The sequence below is a fragment of the Pelodiscus sinensis genome, chromosome 11, assembly GCF_052426305.1.
Source record: "Pelodiscus sinensis isolate ZL-2025 chromosome 11, ASM5242630v1, whole genome shotgun sequence".
In the NCBI taxonomy this organism is placed as follows: Eukaryota; Metazoa; Chordata; order Testudines; family Trionychidae; genus Pelodiscus; species Pelodiscus sinensis.
Window position 1 is genome coordinate 19350764 of NC_143062.1, and position 21221 is coordinate 19371984.

At 52.0% G+C, this 21221-nt stretch overlaps 1 protein-coding gene across 13 annotated transcripts in view; it reads left to right on the forward strand.

Moving 5' to 3' along the window:
* PC (pyruvate carboxylase) overlaps positions 1 to 21221 on the forward strand; it is a 241752-nt gene that overhangs the window by 185258 nt on the left and 35273 nt on the right. For all 13 annotated transcript variants that reach the window (XM_075939025.2, XM_075939017.2, XM_075939019.2 and 10 more), the window contains one exon: positions 11376 to 11558. In XM_075939025.2, the coding sequence (XP_075795140.1) occupies positions 11376 to 11558 (183 nt within the window). The remainder of the gene's footprint in view (positions 1 to 11375; positions 11559 to 21221) is intronic.

Here is a 21221-nt window from a genome sequence, read left to right on the forward strand (position 1 = left end):
CCCAGCTAGCCCTTGGCTCCTTGCTTCCAGCTGGGAGCTACCTGGGCTGCCCTGCCCCTGGGATCTTGGCTCCCTGCTCCCGGTCAGGTTGCTGCCTGCGCTTCCCACTCCATAGTGCCTCAAAGCTCCCCATTGGGCTGCTTCCCAGGCTCTGGCTCCCCAGCTGAGAGCTGGGCAGCCGCCTGGGCTCCAGGTGTGGAGATCCCCGCCTGCTCGCTCGCACTTGTTTGTCGATGGGTCTGGGTGTCATTCCACATCTGAATGGAAACATGCCCTGAAACCTCAGCATTTTTTACAGAATGGAATCTTGTCTGGCCAGCACTAGTCAGGACTCCTGGGTTCAGTTCACAGCTCTGGGAAGGGAGTAGTGGCCAATGGTTAGAACATTCTCCTGGGTTTAATATTTGGCTCTGTTCTGACATGGCCCTGGACAGTTTCCCCTCTATGCCTCAGTTTCCCCATCTTTAAAACAGAATTAATGATACTGACCTCCTTAGTAGAGGGCAGTGAGCTCTACCCAGGAAAAATACTAAAAAGGAAGTAAGTATCGTTATCTTATTACAACACATTCCCTTCAGTGTGCATGTAAGTTATCCACCTCTCATGTCCAAGCAAACACGTCTTTTTTTCCATCTGGGATATAAAAAGCTGAAGCATCTCAGCTCTTTAATTATCCAGCAGGTTAAGGGAGCTGAGTCCCTTGCGTACAAGTCCTTCCGCCCGTCTCACTTAATTAGCTGTCTCCCGTCTTCCCTTGTCAGGCTCATAAATAATATTCCTTTGTCACTTCCTTTAAATCACTGAGACTTGGAGACAGCTCGGGAAAAATAGTTGCCTTGTAAGCATGTGAGGCCACACCACCAGGGGAAGGCAACTTGGTCTTCAGCTCGAAGGAGAGTCTGTCCAGGATTTTCACCAAGTTTAAAGCCAGCAGGGGCCCTTGAGATTAGCCAGTCTGAGCTCCTGTTCAGCGCAGGCCAGAGAGAGTCCCCCAGTAGTGAGCCCAGGCACGTGGGTGTTGAGCAGAGCACCTGTTGGAAAGGCAGCCAGACTGGATTTGGCGACACCGAGATGGAGATTCCACCACTTCCTTTGGGAGCTTGTCCCAGTATTCACCCTCACTACATTTGATGCCTTGTTAGTCAGTGTAGGCACTTCCAGTCCTCTTCTGCCTCTTGCTGCTTGATTAAAGCACCCTTTTGTGCCTGGGTTGTCTCCCCAGAAAGGTCCTAACCCCCCTGAAGCCAAGTCACTTCATAGACTTTAAGGTCAGAAGGGACCATTATGATCATCTAGTCTGACCCCCTGCACAATGCAGGCCACAGAATCTCACCCACCCACTCCTGGAATAATCCTCTCACCTATATCTCAGATGTTGAAGTCCTCAAACGATGGTTTAAAGACCCCAAGATGCAGAGACTCCTCCAGCAAGTGACCTGTGCCCCATGCTACAGAGGAAGGCAAAAAACCTCCAGGGCCTCTGCCAATCTACCCTGGAGGAAAATTCCTTCCCGACCCCAAATATGGTGATCAGCTGAACCCTGAGCATGTGGGCAAGACTCACCAACCTGACACACAGAAAAAAGGTCTCTATAGTAACTCCTATCATCTCACCATTGGCCTGTTTACCACTGATAGTAAAAGGTCAATTAATTGCCAAGATCATGTTATCCCATCAAACCATCCCCTTCATAAACTCATCTAGCTTAATCTTGAAGCCAGATAGATCTTTTGCCCCCACTGCTTCCCTTGGAAGGCTGTTCTAGAACTTCACTCCTCTGGTGGTTAGAAACCTTCGTCTAATTTTGAGTCTAAACTTCCTGACAGCCAGCTTATATCCATTTGTTCTTGTGTCCACATTGGTATTGAGCTTAAATAATTCCTCTCCCTCCCTGGTATTTATCCCTCTCATATATTTACCTCTTGATCCTTTTGAGAAGCTGAACAGACCAAGCTCCGTAAGTCTCTGACTTTCCCAGCCCTCAGTTTTTGTGTCTCTTCTCTGTGCTCTCCATAGTTCCATAGACTTCATGGCCAGCAAGGGCCATGGCCATCCAGTCTGATGTGCTGTGTACCACGGGCCTGAGAATTACCCTTGCCCTTTCTGCTGCCTGCCCACCTCTGGCAATTGGGCTGGACTCTGTCGGACAGAGAGAAGTCAAGTCTCAATCTGAAGACTCCAGCTGACGGAGAATCTATGCAGTCCCTAGGTCAGCAGTTAGAAATCACCTTGTCGCAATTTGTCCAGCTTCAGCTCCTAGGCGATGGGTCTGGTTCTGCCTCTGTCTGCCAGATTGAAAAGCCCTCTTCTTCTCTCCCTGATCTCCTTGCGGGGGTGCTTATGGACACGTCTCCTCAATAGCTAAAAAGATTGACCTCCCCAGTCCTCAGATTTTTGTAGGCTCTCCTGCTAGAACGGCATCATACACAGATGGTGAACCCAGGGTGAAGGGGTAAAATTGAGTCAATGGAAGATTTAGGCTGGAAAAACTTCCTCTCAACTATGGTCTGTTCAGCACCTGGCGCACGGGAGTGGGGGGGCCTAGTCTCATCTGGGGGGTCTGTGTAACACCCAGCACAATTGGGGCCATAACCTCTGTTGGGGTCTGTGCTATCCTCAGCACAGCGGGTCCATGGTCTCGGGGGGGGGGGGAGGGGCTCTAAGCACTACTGTAATACATCGAGTAAAAGCAAGGAACATTTCCCCCAGGACTCATGGATGTGGCTTTTAATAGTGGCTATTATAAGCATCTAATTTGGATGAAAAACAGGTTTCTAAAGAGACAAAGCCAAGCTCTTAGCTGAGGTTTCAGGTGATGGATCCCAGGCTGGAGTGGCTGTATTTATAGCCCAGTGACTAACCTATGCAAAGAGGGTTCCTGGCCAATATACCATTAATCATGAAGGCACATTTGTAATTCACACACACACACAGAGCTAGGTTAAGGTGAGGCGGGGGTTAATAAATATCCATCACTTGGAAACACCATCCCTGGAGGGCTGCAGGGCAGACAGTATGTTCTAGTGGGGTGGGTGCTGGGCAGGATGCTGGGCTGTATTCCTGGCTGAGCTGCTGATCTATTATATTGGGGTGTAGGATGCCTGGGAAGGGATCTGCCAATACAGTGGATAACAATAGCCAGTGGCAGAGCCAGGGATAGAACCAAGGCATCCTGCCTCTCTGCACTGCAGTGCCCCTAGATTGCACTGGCCATGCCTCCCAGCAGGGTAAGTCGGAGCCGCTGACACACCCTAATCTTTTACACCCAGCCCCCAATGAATGGCAGGAGCTGGACTGTCTCTGTTTGCACCTGGGGGTGCTCTCCCTGCTCTGGTTTTGCCTGCCCCACTGCCAGCCCTCCCAGCTCAGAGGGATGTGAACTGAGCACCATCCCTGTGTAGCTGTCTCTCCCCAACCCCCACCACCACGGCTGTGGGGCAGGATTGGCAGATCCCCCACTCCCCACCCCGGTTGCTTTTAGGCATGAGGCTGATACGTCCCAGCCATGGCATCCCCCCACCACCTGTTTGCTGTGAGCAAGGGCCACTAGGCCTGGCTGCAAACCTTAATCAGTCCTTCCCGCCACCCCCCAGGCTAGGAGAGCATGAAGCAAAGAGACATGGGGGACCCCCTGTAGCTCTGCCCCATCCTTGTGCTGTGGCCATGCCCTCACATGGAGGGAGGTCTCCTTCCATTCCTCACAGCAGCAGGGATTCCTCCCAAGAGTTGCTCTAGGCACTGAGACACATGGGTCCCCTGTGATTCCTGCCCCCTTGCCACGTCCCTATGCTGTGGCCAGACCCCACAGCTGCAGCAATCCCTCCCCTTTGAAATTCACTTCTCCAGAAGCTGTAGGTCTCTGCTTGGATTGGGGAAGGCTGCCTCACACACACAGCTGCCCTGAGCAATAGGACTGGGCGTTCACACCCTATTGAGATACCATGGGCAGCTTCCCCTCTTGGAGCCATGGGCTCAGAGTCTCCGCAGACACAGACAGGCACCTCTGCATTGGGTACAGTCTGGTCCCATGTTTTAGCTTTTCTCCCAAACTTTGTGATAAAACACTGCCTTTTTCAGAGTGGAAGCTGCAGTTCTGGAGAACGGGTTCCTGGCCCTCTTCGATTTTAGCCCTGATGGTATCTAGGTCCCAGAGGGCAGAGCTGAGGTCATGCTACCAGACCTTGGCCAAGATTAGTGCCGCGATGTGCTACATAGACTCACAGTGAGAGACAGAGCTCACAGTGTGAATAGCCAGAGGGTGGGAGGGGAAACAGGTACCGAGAGGTGAAGGGACTTGCCTACGGTCACATTTTGAGTCAGCTGTGGAGCCAGGAAGGGATTTCAGATGTCCTGTGGCTGGAAGCATAGATGCTGACTCTCTAGGGTGCAGGATGCTCAACCCCCACTCTGCCCCCACCTCACTCCTTCCCTCAACCCCCTACCTCCACCCAACCCCACCCAGCTTCACTGCTGCCCAACCACTCTTGCCCTGACCCACCACTTCCCCAACCAAGCATACCCTGTCCCCACTCCTCCCCGTCTCCCTCCATCCCTGCGCTTCCTGAACACTGCCAAACAGCTGTTCCCGAGGGGAGGGGTGCACTGGGAGGGAGAGGAGAGCTTGGCTGTCTGTGGGTGCTGAGTGTCGCGAGAACCACAGGTCCGATGATGCATACCCGGGGGGGAAGGACAGAACCAGCTGGACCGTTTTAGCAAATAAAAGATATTTATTTATGACAGTGATTAATTTATAGTATTTATTCTAAGATTTTTAATAGACAGTGTTAATAATGAATTTACAGTATTTATTATATTTATTCTATGATTTCTAGTTAAACGTGTCAGAAATATAAGGATGGGAATGGCAAGGGGAATAGTCTCTATTCTAAAGATATCCAGCTACACTAATTAAATAACAGTGATAACTACAAACTCTATGTACTACCAAAAACAACTGCAACACTAAGCTTATACGAAAGAGAAAATCAAATCTTACATACCAACTTACACAGCACTCGGAACATTTCAAAAATATCGGTTTGGTTGTGAAGGCCTTGGTTACGCCCGAGAGTTGGGGGAGGTGGCTGGTCGGTTGATCAGGCCGGCAGCGCTTTGGAGTATACGAGAAGGCACACGCACGGTGGTACGTGTGTTGCGAGAACCTCCCTGAGTGAACTGTGCGATGGGTATTTATCCCCAAATCTGCACATCGCTTTCCCGTGCTTGGATATTACCATATACGGCCCAACGGTCACCAAGTGGGGGGGTCTGTGTCCCAGGGGTTGGGCCGAAACTGTGCAGGTTTCATGGGACCAGGTAAGCCCTGCAGTTCTCTCGCCAAGGTGATGGGTGGGAGAGTCTGAGGCTATTTTCCCCTTTTCACACCTTCCCTTTTCCTAAAGGCAATGGTATGCAGGAAGGGTGCGGCTGGTTTCTCCCAAGGAGTACTGCAGCCCACTATAGCAAGAGCAACCTGGCCAAACTTTTTACTGGGGGGGGGCAGTTTTTTTCTAACACTGAGCACTTGCTAATTTTTCCTGGTGGGTGCTCTAGGCCCAGAGCACCCATGGAGTCGAAGTTGGCACCTATGGCTGGGAGGGAGATGAGGCCAGAGAGCAGGGAAGTGAAGTATCTAAGGTCACATGGCAGGTCAACAGCAGAGCTGGGAACAGAACCCAGTTGTTTGGAATCCCAGCCCCCCGCGGTTCTAACCACTGCACCCTATTCTCCTCCCAGAGCTGGGGCAAAACCTACTCCAGGGTTTGAACCTGGCTCTCTGGCTCTCCTTTGAGCACCAGCTGCCTGCTTCAGCTGCCCCAGAACAGCAGAGAGAGAGGCTGGCTTTCCGGTGCCTGTGCCTGAAGCCACATGGGAGCACTGCAGCTTGGACTTCATGGGGAGGAGGCACGCTGCATAGGGATGGAGGCTGGGGCAAGGCGAGAGGATGGTGCTGAGTCTCAGGTGCTCTCCTGAGTTGCAGGACAGCTGTGTGGGAGCTGACAGCAGCTGGCTCCCAGGGACCATATGGCCCTGGAATTGCAGTGGGTTGAATCCCTCCTGCTCACATGGGCTTAGCTAGCCCCGGGGCCAGCCAGCTGGAGTCGGTGCCCCAGTCCTTGCACCACAGCACCCTCATCTGAGCCGTCCTCAGCCCTGTCTCCCAGGGCTGCCGGGCACGTGGGATATGTCAGCATTGTGGCAGGCATGTCGACTCCGATACCATCAGGGAGTCACAGAGGAGGGCTGGCCAGAGGGGGCGGAGGTGCGGGCCAACTCCCACCCTCCTGCAACCTCATGCGTGTCAGTCAAGAGGGCTGGTTCGCCCCAGGGAGTGGGTTTTAATAAGCATCACCATTGTAAATCTCTCTGTACAGAGAATGCCAATGAGGGGAAGGGAATTGCTGACGTACAAGGCAGAGAGCACCTCTGTGCTCTACACCCCACTCCCCTCCCAGAGCTGGGATACAACCCAGGAGTCCTGCCTCCCAGTTCAGCACTTTCTGCCACATGTCTGCCCTGCCTCTTACTGCTCAGCCCCACTGACGTGTCTCGCACAACTAACAGGACAAGGGGAAGTTAATTGTCTCTTCATTTTCTCTCTTGAGAGAAATAATTGGCAGGGTGCCGGTGTGAGCCTGGCAGAGTTAATCTATCCCCCTCTTCACACCTACCACCCCGTGCTCGGACTGGACTGAAGGAGACAGCCAGGGGGATGTCTGCAGGGGCGTAGTGAGAGGGAGGCGGGGGGCAGTTGCCCCCAGGCGCCACGCTAGGGGGCGCCAATTTAGTCCCTCTCCGCTCCCCCTGTCATCCCTCAGCTTGCCTGCTCCTCCTCCACCCACTGCTGCTGGCTGGCGCCTCCTCCCCGCCTCTCTCTCCCAGCCCCACCCTTCTCCATCTCTGCTGGTGGATTAGTGCATGCAGGGGCCCGGCCCAAAACTGGAGGGGCAGGGAAAGACTTGGTACAAGCTCCCCGCCCCCTCCTCCCAGGATTGGGCTCAGCCGTGTGCCAGGTTCAGGGCCCCCACCGCACTGCAGGGGGGGGGGGCACAAATTTGGCTTTTGCCCCTGGGCGCATAACACCCTCGCTATGCCTCTGGATGTCTGCTCCTCCCTTTCACCCACGGCAGAATACACCCCAGGCAGGAGAGCTCCCTATGACTCCCTCACTTGTGCCACGCAGACCAGGAGACAGGCAAAGCCATGCTAGGGCCTGAGTTCCCCTCCCACAGCCACTGGGAAGGCTCAGACGGTCCCTGCCAGGACTAGACTCCATGTCTCAATGAATTATCATCAACCAGCCAGCTGGGGCTAGAACGCCTTAGGGGGCTAGAACCATCCACCCACACACCAAGGCTACGTCTACACTGTGGCAATTTTTTCGGAAGAGGAAATGCAAATGGAGTGCTCATTTGCAAATGGAGCGCTCTCATTTGCATATTATCTTCCCATCCTTTTTGCGGAAGAGCTTTTTGCAATAAAAAGCCCTGTATGGACAGGGCCATTTGTCGGGAAAACCCTGTTTTGTGCAAGATCCCTTATTCCTCAAAAAACGAGGTTCACAGGATCTTGTGCAAAATGGGGTTTTTCCAACAAATGGCCCCGTCCACACAGGGCTTTTTATCGCAAACACCTCTTCCTGAAAAGGATCGGAAGAGAATATGCAAATGAGACCACGAGATTTATAAATGAACACTCCATTTACATTTCCTCTTCCGCAAAAAACTGCCTCAATGTAGACATAGTCTTGCAAGAGAGCAGAGCCTAGAACCCAGGACCCACTCTCAGGGAGAGCAGGGACTAAAACCCACAAGCCACCCACAGAGTAAAGGCTAGCCTGCTTGTCTTTTAGTGCCACGGTCACTTAAACCCATAGGCTACGTCTACACTGGCCCCTTTTCCAAAAGGGGCATGCTAATTTTCAACTTCAGAATAGGGAAATCCGCAGGGGATTTAAATATCCCCCGCGGGATTTAAATAAAGATGTCCGCCACTTTTTTCCAGCTTGGGAAAAGGCCGGAAAAAAGCGTCTAGACTGGCCCGATCCTCCGGAATAAATCCCTACTTTGAAGTAGGAATAAGAGATCCTCCGGAATAGGGCTTTATTCCGGAGGATCGGGCCAGTCTAGATGCTTTTTTCCAGCTTTTCCCCAAGCTGGAAAAAAGCGGCGGACATCTTTATTTAAATCCCACGGGGGATATTTAAATCCCCACGGATTTCCCTATTCTGAAGTTGAAAATTAGCATGCCCCTTTCGGAAAAGGGGCCAGTGTAGACGTAGCCATAGCGATCCCTTAGGCAGTCGCAGTGAAAAGTCTCTTGCTCACTTTGTCAGAACAGGGATGGGAGCCAAGACTCCTGGATTCTGTGTCCTCCACTGGCCGTGATCTAGTGGCTACAGCAAGTGGGGCTGGGCTTTGGGACTCCTGCGTTTGGTTCCCAGGGCAGCTCCCTGATCTCGGAACAATCGGCTCAGGCTCTCCGCAGATGTCGGTCACAAGTTCCAGCTCTTGTGCACCAATGAAAGAGAGAGAAACTCACTTTATTTCTCAATGGAAGCGGCAGTCTTGCCACAGTTGCATCACTCCAAGAGCCAGCACCCTGAGCATGGGCCAGCCTTGCACAGGGCCCCATGTTGCAGCCCACTGGGGAGGAGCTCTCACAAGCTGCTGCAGTCAGAGCCACAGCCCCCTGGGGCCAGATGTTTGCACTGCATCCCCGTTAACTTTCACCCTGTCATCCCACTTCAGGTTGTTGTGATGGCAGCCTGACAGCTGTCAGTCACAGGCTGGGAATGACGGAAGCCTGACTGAAGTCTGACTTGCACTTTAACCCCTTAGCTGACAACAGGCTCTGTATGCATCTCACCTACTGTGAGATACCCTGGGTTAGTTCCTCAGCTTTAGAGCCAGGGGGTAGGAGCGGAAGGATTGCAGTTCCGGGACTGCTGGGATCTGTCCCACTCTTGGAGACTGAGCAGTAAGAGCGGGTGTGGGGGGAGGGGCTGGGAGTCCTGCTAACAAAGGAGCTAAGTTAGAACAATAGACCTGAGGTATGACTAGATCCAGACAAAGACCCTGGATACCTTTCAATAGGCCCCGACCCACCCACTCCCCCTTCAGTAACATCCTGAAAGACTCCTCCATTGTAGAAACAAGCAAACAGCTTTAATCGGAATCTGACAAGAAGCCCCATTAAGGAGCATTTGTAAGCAAATCCCCCAGCTTCATCCTTGTTTATTGTTCTGATTTATTAGCTTCATTAGCAGCAAAAAGGAGAGGATGGAGGTTGCTGGGGCATGAATTATTCCAAATACTAGACATGCTGCCCTGGAGTCCAAGGAGTTGCTACAAAAATCCTTCCCTTGCTTTCTGTAGAAATCCCCTAAACCCAGAAAGTCATTTCACATCCCCACACTTAATCCTGCACAACAGGGGCCTCAATCTCAGTCAGGGTCTGTGCAGCGCCTGGCACAATGGGGCCCTGATCTCGGTTGGGGTCTGTGTAACCGGTGGGAAACATTCTCTTGACCTTTTGAAATATTTCAATGAGAAAAAAGAATAGATTTTCTGTAGGCGTTTCAAGATGAGCAATGCTCATTTTTCTTTCCCCTTCATACTTTTTAAAAGTAATTTTCCTTCTTTTTCCAATGAAGGGCAAATTAAAAAGGGGAGAAAATCCCATTTTACTTAAATAGGAAACAGAGTGGATCAGGACCATCTTTGTTCTGTGTCTATGTTCTGTGTCTGGACAGCACCTCGCCCAATGGTGACTGGAGCCCTCAGGCACTACTGCAATACAAAGGCAGCTGGAAAATGTTGTCCAAGTCCAAGCTTTCCTGCAGCAAAATGTCCATTTCTGTTAAGCCACATTTCCCAGGAAGAAAATTTCTCATGGGAATAATATCTGCAGCTTTAATAATCACCCCTTCTGGCCTTAAAACTTCTCTTAAAATCACCGTTATAGAGGAAAGACCCTGTATCCCAATTCCCCAATTCCCTGAATCCCCTGCCCAGGAGCCAGATTGGAGCCCGCACCCTCTGAGGATACGTCTACACTGCAATGCAGTTTCGAAATAACTAACGCTATCCCAAAAGAACTTAGTCCGTGTCTACACAGCAGGCAGTTATTTCAAAATAGTGTCAAAATACTGCCAAACTGGAGGACTTCTTACTCTAACTCCTGTAACCCTCATTGTACGAGGAGTAAGAGAAGTAGGAGGAATAGGGCTCTATTTTGAAATAAGTGCTGTGTAGAACTCCCTATTTAGAAATAAGCTATTTCAAAATAAGATAGGCGATTGATGTAGCTCAATTTGCATAGCTTATTTCTAGTTAAGCCCTGCAGTGTAAGCGCACCCTGTAGGGGAAAGGTCCATTGTTCCCTTCCCCACATCCCTGAGTTAGCCAGTTCCTGCATGCTAGGGCCAGATCGGAGCCAGCGCCCTTTAGATTGCAAAGGCTCCATATAATATTCCCTCAACTCCACCCTGTCTGATGCAGACCCCATTTGGCATCCCAGCTCTCATATCCCGATCCAGCCAGTTCCCCCAATCCACAAGCCAGCACTGATATGCTTTGAGAGTGGAGATGTGGGGGGTACTTCCGTGTTCTCCATTAGCTTTCATGAGCAACTTTTTTCTGGAGACTGGGTTTGAAAGTCCAGTGATGTGATCCAGGCTGGCAAATGCTGTGGCTGTGCTGTGTGTGTCTAAAGGGGCACTGTCAGGTCGGCTTAACTTCCCCCGGAGCCTAAGCATGATTGAAACGTCACCGTGCATATAGATTCATCCTTCCGCTGCAGTGTTTTCTTTGTAGTTGCCCAGGGGAATTTTCAGACTGAACCTCCCAGCCTCAGACCAGGGCTTCAGACTAAAAAATGAAACTGACTAGAAATACAAATTGAAACTGACCGGGCTGGTTGCGCTGCCCAAACTGAGCATCAAACAAAGCAGCAAGCAGCATTGGCAAGGGAAAAATCATTTGTTCTGATTGTATTACTGTAGCACCTGGAGGACCCAATTGAGTGCCTGGCAGAATGAGGGCACTGATCTCAGTTGGGGTCTCTGCAGCACCTGGCAAAATGGGGCCCTTATCTCGGTCGAGGTCTGTAAAATGCCTGGCACAACCGGGCTCTGATCTCAGTCAGGGTCTGTGCAGCACCTAGTACAGTGGGGTCTTGATCAGGGTCTGTGGAGCATCTGGCACAGCAGGGCCCTGATCTTGGGGAGGGTCTGTTCAGCGCCTGGCACAGTGAAGTCTGTTCTACCCCATCACAATACTGCCAAATCTGAATTCTGCTACCATAGCATATGTAATAAGAGAGCAGGATCAGAGCCATAACCTCATGCTTTTTTCCTGTATCCCACGTGCAGGTTTTCCGAAGTGGAGAGGGCATGGGTATCCGTCTGGACAGCGCCTCCGCCTTCCAGGGGGCTATCATCTCCCCTCACTATGATTCCTTGCTGGTCAAGGTGATCGCCCATGGGAAGGACCATCCCACGGCTGCCTCCAAGATGAGCCGAGCCCTGGCTGAGTTCCGCATCCGAGGTGTCAAGGTAGGAGAAGCTGAGCAGACGCTGATGCATTCTGCCGGGGCCACTGCTGGGGACTGCAGGCAGCAGGCAGTGTTCTGGTCTGCTGGGAGGGGAGGGGGGTTTCTGCAGCCGGCAGTGTGGGGGTTGGGTGACATTAATTTCATTTTCAGGGTTTGTTTTTTATCAAGTCTGAGTTTTTTATGCAGTTATCCAAAATTTTTTCCCGGGGCTTCCTTTTTGTATGTACTGTTATGAGTAATGTATGTTGTAAAAACTACTCATTACAGCAGAATATACAGTGATGGGTAATCGCCATGTAATATTCCCTAGTGCGCTTTAAGGCTACACTGTTTCAAACAGCACTACTTCAAAGCACACTTGGGAACCTTTCCTGCACACCAGCAGGGTCTACACGGACCAATTAATGCTCAACACAATCGTTCTTTTTAGAAATTACCTCCCTGTCGTCTGCATTAACTGCTCTGTATAGACAAACCCTTAGATTTCTGGTGATTTTCCAGTGTTCATTGGATAAACACTTATTTCGCTTGCTCTTTTTTTCCCTTTTCTATTGGGATATTTTATTGATTTAAACTTAAAATCTGAATCCCTTATAATGCATCCCCCAGTGATGGCAGGTGGTATTGCACCCAGAACTGGCCAATGCAACCCCTGGTGGTAGCAGGAAGTAATGCACCCTGCAGTGCTAAAGCCCCCATGTTCTGACAGGAAGTACAAACCTACACCCTGCAGTGATTAGTGCATCCCCTGGTGGTAGCTAGAGGTACTACACCCTGCAGCCTTCTGTTGTAGTCGGAGATCTCACTCCCTGTCCCTCCACTGTAGTCTAAGGCATCACACTGGCGGTAGAGTGGGGCAGAGCTGAATCCGCTCCATCCCTACCTGTGTTCCTTGGCCTGAGTCTCTTCCCGCTGCTGCATGCAGACCACATGCTTAGGGATCTCCCCCTAGTGGCTGCTAGGTATAATGCAGCCTCTGGGGGGGGTAGAGAAGGGCAAGCTCCCCCATGCTGGCAAGAGGTTCTGCACCCTGCCTTCCAGACAAACAGTGCAGCCCCCAGTGGCAGTAGGAGGCCCTGCACTTTCAAGCTGTCTCCCCACACACATCAGCTGTGATATTAGAGGCGTGTCACAAGCGGCCCTGTACTGCCTGTCAGTCAGATGTTCCCTCCCCGAGGCTTGGCATAGGCTAGTTCCACCGCTGCTTGTTCTGGTGGGAGAGCTTCATGGTGCTGGTCATGGTGGCGCTCAGAGGAGTCAGCTGGTGGCCTTATGTTCTGTGTGCATAGGGGCATTGCTGAGGTATCAGTTGGAGGGGCCAGGCCATAGGCGTGAGAAGTAGGAGTGAGGGGCGGGGGAGGTGCTGCAGCACCCCCAGGCTTTGTGTCCAACATCTCAGCCACTAGCCCCAAGCTTCTGCTGCCTGGGGGCTCTGCTGCCAGCCCCAGGTCCCACTCAGCTCCATTGGCCCCTTGCCCGGGCTCCGCTGCTGGCCCAGGGTTCTACTCAGATGCTGGGCTCCGCTGCTGGCCGCAGGGTCCTGCCTAGCCACTGACCCCATGCCCAAGGACTCCACTGCTGGTCCCATAGTCCTCAGGGCCAGCTCTAGGTTGTTTGCTGCCCCAAGCAAAAAAATTTTTGGCTGCCCTCCCCCCACACACTTTTTGTTGGCTTTTACACGTTTGCACTTTGCAGTTTTTTTTTGTTTCGTTTTGGTGACAGAGACAAGATTTCCAACTCACTTTTCAAGAGTGGGAAATGTACCTTAAATCTCGACTTTATTGTTCTTATAGAAATAGGCTATTTTTTAATTGTGGTTTGAATGCATGAAAAACTATTAACACAAATAGTTAAGGAAATATAAACTAAGTACCAAAAATAGAAGGGAGAACTTGTGCCACATCTAAAACTCAAGTAGTTTATGGCTATACTTAATCAATCTTCAAACCAATTACAATCAGCTAACAATACCACTCTGTTTTAACATACTTGTCAACCAATTATGATAACTATAGTACTTAAGACATCTAAACTAAATCAATAAATATTTTTATTGTTAAACTAGATTTGTTTTGGAATGCAGTGGCTCCTTATGTGGCTCTAACACATCTATGTTATCAGATAAACTGAGATCAGAGGGTGTGCATGTGCACATTATTTTTGTGTGTCTATCTTGTTAGTAGTCATTATATATTCAAGTTTATGAGGTGTTAGAGGGAGCGGAGAGTTGTACATGCCCAATACAACTATATGTGGAATGAAGCTTGCCTTAGAGACATCAAACACAAAAGTTTACCCAGATCAATGAAGTTTAATTCTTTAAAGAAATATCCATGGGTATGTCTACACTAGCCCCCTAGTTCGAAGTAGGGTGGCTAATGTAGGCATTCGAACTTGCAAATGAAGCCCGGGATTTAAATATCCCGGGCTTCATTTGCATGTTCCCGGGCGGGCGCCATTTTTAAATCCCCTTAGTTCGAATTGACTACCCGCAGATACACGCAGCAGTCAGAAGTTAATCTGAACTAAGTCCTTAGTTCGGATTAACTTTTGACTGCTGCGTGTAACCACAGGCAGTCAGTTCGAACTAAGGGGATTTAAAAATGGCACCCGCCCGGGAACATGCAACTGAAGCCCAGGATATTTAAATCCCGGGCTTCATTTGCAAGTTCAAATGCCTACATTAGCCACCCTAGTTCGAACTAAGGGGCTAGTGTAGACATACCCTATGAAACAGCATGTGTGATTCTTTGAAGAGTGTAGAACAGTTAATATTCTGTGTGTGTGTGTGTGCGCTGGATCCTTGTTTGGTTCTACTTCTACTACAAACATGAACAAGAGAAATATACTAGGAACAGACTTCAAAGGGTCCGTGGGGCTGAGGTTGTCAAGGGCTGGGGGCTGGGCCAGCGACCTGAGTGTTTGTAGGTTTGCCAGGCTGATATTTTTCTGATTTTTTTTTACCGGACAGGAGGCAAAAATACCGGACACCTGGCAACCCTAGGCAGAAAGGGGGCATCTTACCTGGGATTTCCATATGAAGTAGGCGGAGGGGTGGCTGACGGCTTGGAGTGGATAGGCTCTTGGAGGAGGTAGCAGCCACCAGGGAGGAGCAGGACTCAGGACTAGGAAACAGGGCTGGCCAGCAGGCTCCGGGGCCAGGCGCACATGCTGCCAGTGCTGCCTGCTCAGCCGCGGCGTCTCCCGCGGCCCTTTAAATCGGCGGGGCGGGGCAGGGCGGGGCTAGGCGTTGCCTGGGGAGGTGCGGAGCAGGAGAGGAGACAAGGGCAGCCAGTAGGCTCAGGGGCACATTAGTGCTGCCAGTTGGCTGCACGCAGCCACGGTGTTTCCTGGGCCACGGCCCTTTAAATCAGTAGGGCGGGGCTAGGCATTGCAAGGGGCGGCACCAGCTGCTTACCTGAAATGCCACCCCTAGCAAAGTGCCGCCCCAAGCACATGCCTGAGTTGCTAGTACCTAGAGCCTGATAGTCCTGGTCCCCAACCCTGGGTCTCAGCCACCAGCCCTGCATGCAGGGTCCTGCCCACCAACCCCAAGGTCCTGCCTGGCTGCTGGCCCCAGAGTCTCAGCCACCGGGCCCAGGGTCCTGGCCCCTGGCCTCATATACAGGGTCCCAGTTGCTGACCCCAGGTCTAGGGAGCAGTGAGTGGCACCAACAGGTGAAAGGGGGGGTGCAGTTCAGCACCGTCCCCCCTCCAAAACCAGTTCCAGCACCACTGGGCTAGGCAGCACTGCGGAGCCTGGAGGTTTGGGGTCTCTATGCACTGGGGGGTGTCCCTGGGGAGTGTGCTCATTGGCCTGGGCTGTCACCAGTCTGGCTTTGCCTCCAGAAAAGCCAACAGCCTTCACCTCATCTCCACCATCCCCAGGGAGAGGAACTCTCACCTTTGGGCACGAGCCTGAATTGAATCCTGACCCCACTCCCAGAATGGTGGGGGATCGTACCCACCCAGGGCGTCTCCAGTTGGAGGGGGGAGGTTCTGGTACCGCTGGATGTGACACTGGTGCAGCTACTGCTGGAATCCTGCGTCCAGTCCTGGAGCCCACAGCGCAACAAGGAGGATGATACATTAGAGAGGGGTCAGAGAAGAATTACTAAAGGGCTGGGAAAACTCCCTTATGGGGGAGAGACTCCATCTGCTTGGCTTACCAAAGGGAAGGCTCAGGGAGACGTGATCCCAGGCTGCATGGGGTATGAAGATTTGATCCTGAACCCTTCAGCCTAGCGCCCAAAGGTCTAAGAACCAAGGGCCGGGAGTTGAATCTGGACAAATTCAGGCTGGGACTAAGACTCAGATTTTCACCAATGAGGGGAATTAAGCCTGGGGACAACTTGCCAAGGGCCGGATGCATTCGCCATCACTGGGAATGTTTCAGTCGAGATGGGTTGAATTTCAAAAAGCTCAGCTCTAGTTCAGCCAGCAATTAATTCAGGGCAGGCGTGTGGCCTGTGTGGAGATCAAACTAATGATGCCTTCTGCCTGGCTGGTCTATGAATCCTGGGAGCAGAGGCTCTAGAAGGGACTCGGTGGTCTTTGTGGAACCAGCTGACCCAGCTGTGAGGCGACGCTGAGGTTGGACACAAGCGGGGGGGGGTGGGGGTGAATCAGCAGGAAGGTGGCATCACCTGTGCATGCAGCATCAGAGTGACAGGGCCACTGCATCTAGCTCTGGGGCACGCACTTCAAAACATGGCTGAGAAAGAGCCACAAGAACAAGCTGAGGAATGGCAAACCTTGTGACTTAAGGCAGCAACCTGGTTCTGTTCCCACTTCTGCCACTGACTCCTTGTGTGACCCTGGGCAAGTCCCTTCACCTCTCTGCGCCTCAGTTTCCTCTCCCATACTTCTTCTTTTCTTCACAGAGCGGAGCAGTGTCTAGGGCTTAGAGCAGGGGGGACTGGGAGCCAGGACTCCTAGTTTAAGGAGGGAATGGAGCCTAGATAGGGTTGCCAGATGGTTTAACCAAAAATACTGAACATACCCCTCCCAACCCAAAAAAAACACTGGGGAAAAAATTCTGTTGAGAGGGAAAAAAAGGGGGAGACCAAAGTTGTTGAGGAAAAAAAAGGACCCTGAGAGTGATTAAGCAAAAAAAAAAAAAAAAATTAAAAACCAGCGTGGCCCCTTTAAGAAATGCCTTTGAGGCTTTTTGGCCCTGACTGGATGCTGGCGGCCGTCCACCATCTTTTCTTCCTGCTCAATAGCAGACACCTGGCAACCCTAAGCCTAGAGCAGGGCTCCCATTGCCCTGGGCGCTGCACAGACTCACGTGAGAGACAGTCGCTGCCCCAAAGAGTTCGCAGTCTAAGCAGGCAAAGGAGTAGGTGGAGATACAGTCACTAAGAGGGAAAGGGACTTGCCTAAGCAACATGTCAGAGCAGAGCCGGGAATGGAACCCAGGGGTTCTGAGTGTGTCCCTACCAGCTCATGCTGTATCTCAACACACTCCTAGGATCTGCATTCCCTTTGGGGTGGTGTATCCCTACTCTACCCACACAGGGAAACCGAGGCACACCGAGGAGACAAGATTTGCCCAAGTTCATTAGCAGAGCTGGGCATAGAGCCCAGGAGTCCTGACTCCCAGTCTTAACGCTCCTCCCCCCCCCCCAAAAAAAAAAAACTCTAGTCCAGTGTTTCTCAACCTTTTTTTATAAAGTACCCCTTTAAAAAAATTAAAAATACCCCAGTACCTACAGTTTTCAGACACACAAAATTTTTTCTACCATTGCAACACATTTGTTTAAGCAACTTAATCTTAGCTGGGTGGGTGATGAAATTTTTGGGTGTAAAAAGTACAAAAATAAGAAAGCGCTGTAAAACTTAAAAGAAAAATTCTGTTTTCTTCAAATTTCTGTTGTGTTGACGTACTCCCCAGACTCCTCGCAAGTACCCCAAGAGTACTCGTACCACTGGTTGAGAAACACTGCGCTAGCCGCCTGGACTCTCCCCCAGCAGGGCCGGAAATAGAACCCAGGAGTCCTGATGCCCAAACCCTGGCCCATGCTGCCTTGCTTCCTCTAGCTCGGGCTCAGCCACCTCCAACAGGCCACTCAGTGTCCCCGAGACATCACCCTGGGCAGCTGGGGGACACCGCTCTCGCAGGGATGGTGCACGTGTGCCTCTGCCCTTGTGCCATGACTCCGCCCCACCCCGTGACAAAATCCCTCCCTCAGTCAGCCCCTCCTAGTGCCATGCCCCCAGCCACCCAGTACCCACTGGTACTGCTCCTTGATAAGCAACTGGGATGGAGGAGAGGAGGCAAGAAGGTGTCTCTCTGTACAGCCAAGATCTGGAAAGCTTCTTTGCAGCTCTGTTGCCTGGCCCCCAAGTTCTGGCGCTGGCCCTGAGGGGAAGTTCCTGCTCCACATTTCCCCCTCCTGGCCTTTGTCTCACTGAGAACTCTCTGGGAGGGGTCCTGTGTCTCTGGCTGAGGTGAGTACGGTGCCTGTCCCGCTGGGCCCCGGGGGCTCTCCAGTCTCAGACCCACACAGTGCCCGAATAATGGCAGCCAGGGACTTGTGACATCATCCCTGGGTCCAGACAGTATCTTAACTAAGGCCTTTCCAGTGGGTTTTACTGTTGCCCATCACCCTAGTATCTGGTTTAGCGGCGTTTCCGGATTCGGGTAGGATGTTAACCTCTCCGTTGCATTCCTGTTTGTTTATGTTGCCGTTCAGCGGGGCCTTTAAATAAATGGCTCCTTGGTGTTCAACTGCCATCTCTCTCAGTTTGGAGAATTCGGTGTTTATAGGAGCTTGGCTTAAGAAGTCTCTGTCTGATGAGCTGAGAATATATCACACCACAGGCAGCACAGTGGGGTCAGCTAGTGGGGGATTTGAGCTTAATTTTATGCTCTTGACTCAGCTGGGGAGCAAGAGATTCCAGGGGCCTGTAAGGGAAAATGAAGCAGGATTTTCACTGCATGGCTATGGAAGTGATCTGTAGATAAATCAAAGAAAAGGCTGGTGTGAGAGTCAGGATTTGGGATTTACTTTGCTGTCACTGAGTGGTGGATGGCTGTCTCGAGAGACAGAAAAATCCTGGGCTTGGGAAGTGAAAAGGGAGAAGAAATGTTCTGGAGGTGAGGCTAGCCGGATTGAAGCAGGACTTGGGCAGGCAGCGTAGGGGAGTGGGAGTCTTGGATTTCACTCCTGCCTCTGGAAGCAGAGTGGGGTGCAGTGGTTAGCACAATGGGGTGCTGAATGCAAATTCCTGGCTTCTATTCTCACTACCAGGAAAGGAGTCTAGCAGTTTGATCTGGGAAGGGCCTTCTAGCTCTGCCACTGGCCTGTGTCATGTCAGCTTGAGCGAGTCTTGTCCCCCTCCTTGCCTCGGTTTCCCGTACTATTTGCCTGTTTAGATTGTGAGCTCTTTGGGGCAGAGACTGCCTCTCACTGTGTGTCTGGGCAGCACCCAGTACAATGGGGGCCATGATGCTGGTGGGGCTCCATGCAGCACCTGACCTCGGGCAGGATATCTAGTTGCTAGTCGGATAATTGTTGCAAGAGAGATCATGTCGTCCCACGTGCCTGACCTGCTCAGGGGACTGTTCCAAGCCAGGAAGGTTGTGTTGATGCTTTGTGGCAAGGCGTTGTATTTACACATGCCGCTCTGACAGCTTGTTAATTTCTCCCTCTTGCCTGGTCGCATCTGCTTAGGATTCCAGCAGGACTGGGGACACCTCGTGAATATTCAGCGCCTGTTTCAGCTTTGGATAAGTCCTTAGCAAAAATGATCCCCTGAGAAATAGACCTTTTCCCTCCCCCACCCCAGCTGGAGAGGTGTTGTTCTAGGTCCCCCACCCCCACCCTGCAGCTGACCCCACTGCACCAGAGGAAATGGCAGGAGGTTTCAGCTTCGTGGAATACAGAGCTTTTCCTTCTGAGGTCCGTAAGCTGTGAGATGTTGAGGTCTAGCATGCAAGGTCTGGACTAGGGCTCAGGGTCCCTGGGTTCTATTCTCAGCTGCAGGAGGAGAGAGAGCCTTAGACATCACTCCCCTCCCAGAGCTGGGAATGGGACTCAGGAGTCCTGACAGTCCCCCCGCCCCACACACTAGATCCCACTCCCTTCCCAGAGGTAGGGCTAGAACCCAGTATCTGCCCCTCCTGCGTGCTCCACCCCCTGCTGTAACCATTAGGCCCGTTCCCCTCCCCAGGAATAGAACCCAGGAGTCCTGACCACACCAGCCTGTGCTCGTCTTTCAGAACTCACACCCCTCCTCTACTTGGGGATAGGATACGGGAGTCCTGGCTTCCAGCCCTCCCACTGCTCTAGCCACTAGCCCCCACTCCTTTCCCAGTGCTGGGAATAGAACCCGCAAGTCCCGACTCCTGATCCATGAGACCACACTGCCACCAAGCTGCTCCAGCACATTTATCTTGCCTTTGAACCTCCGTGGCTCAGTGGGCTCAGCTTGTAATTAGCCCAAGGCACCCTGCAGCCTGGCTATGGAAAAGGAGAAATCCAGACGTTGCGTCCGCTCCCTGGCAAGCTGAGAGCACCTGCTGGTGTACCCAGGCAGGGTCAGTATCACAGAGCCGGGGGGCTGGGCAGACAGGTCCTGTCACTGCTATAGAAGGTTCAGGAGGAAGGGATCACATGGCACCAGGACTTCTGTGCCTCCAGCCTCAATTACCAGGTCTCCCTAGAGACACCAGGTCAGGATCCCTTCCCCAGCATGGAGTTAAGAGGCTGAGATGCCAGCTGCCCCATCTACTACCAACAGCTGGGCAAACTTGGCAGCTGCCTGGCTCCCCACTCCTCCTCCACCAGCCATGGCAGAGGTGGGCTCCTCAGAACAGCCTCCCCCTCCCCCTCCCCTTCTGGGCCTACTGCCTCCGCAGCACGGCCTCCACTCCAGTGACACAGATTTCCCAGACTCTGGCAGGTGCCCAGATGGCACCTGGGGTCAATAGCCTGGCCCAGCTCCCATGGCTTCCTGGCAAAAGGGAGCAGGGAAAGACAGAAGAGTGTCAGCTGGAACATGCGCTGCGTGCCAGCCTCTGCCATTGAGCTAGACAGTGAGAAAGGCAGGAGAGTGGGTGCAGGGAGCCAGGCATGGCTGGCAGCTTTGCTGGGCTGTGAGCATGGGGACCCGGCTGCAGCAAGTTTCTTTTTGCCTCTCAGAACCCTTAATGCCATTCATCCTGCTCCTTAAAGCAGGACGGGAGCAAGCAGCCCTGGGTAATTGGGAGGCAGGGTTTGCTAGTGGAGATGGGGCTGAGCTGGACTATAACAAACCCAGCTTCTCTTCCTTGCTCTGGGAGGGGAGTGGGTTCAACCAGGAGGCTGGGAGCAGGATTTCTGGGTTCTCTTCCCAGCTCTGGGAGAGGATTGTCACCTAGTAGTTGGTGGGTGAGTCTTTATTTAGCTATGCAGAGCCTCAGTTTCCCAGTCTTTACACTGGGGGTAATACCTGCCTCCCAGGGGCATTGTGGCAATAAGGACATTGTGGTTATGCGGTGCCCAGATACTGTAGTGATGGGGCTGGTAAGGACAATGGATAGGTTTATCAGGGTAGATCAGCTGATTGATTCAGGTAGGAGGAGAAACGGGCACTCAGAGAGAAAGAAACTTGCCCTAAGTCAGTGGGAGAGCCAAGAATAGCTCCAGGCACCCTGCATCTCAGAGTGCTGCTCTGT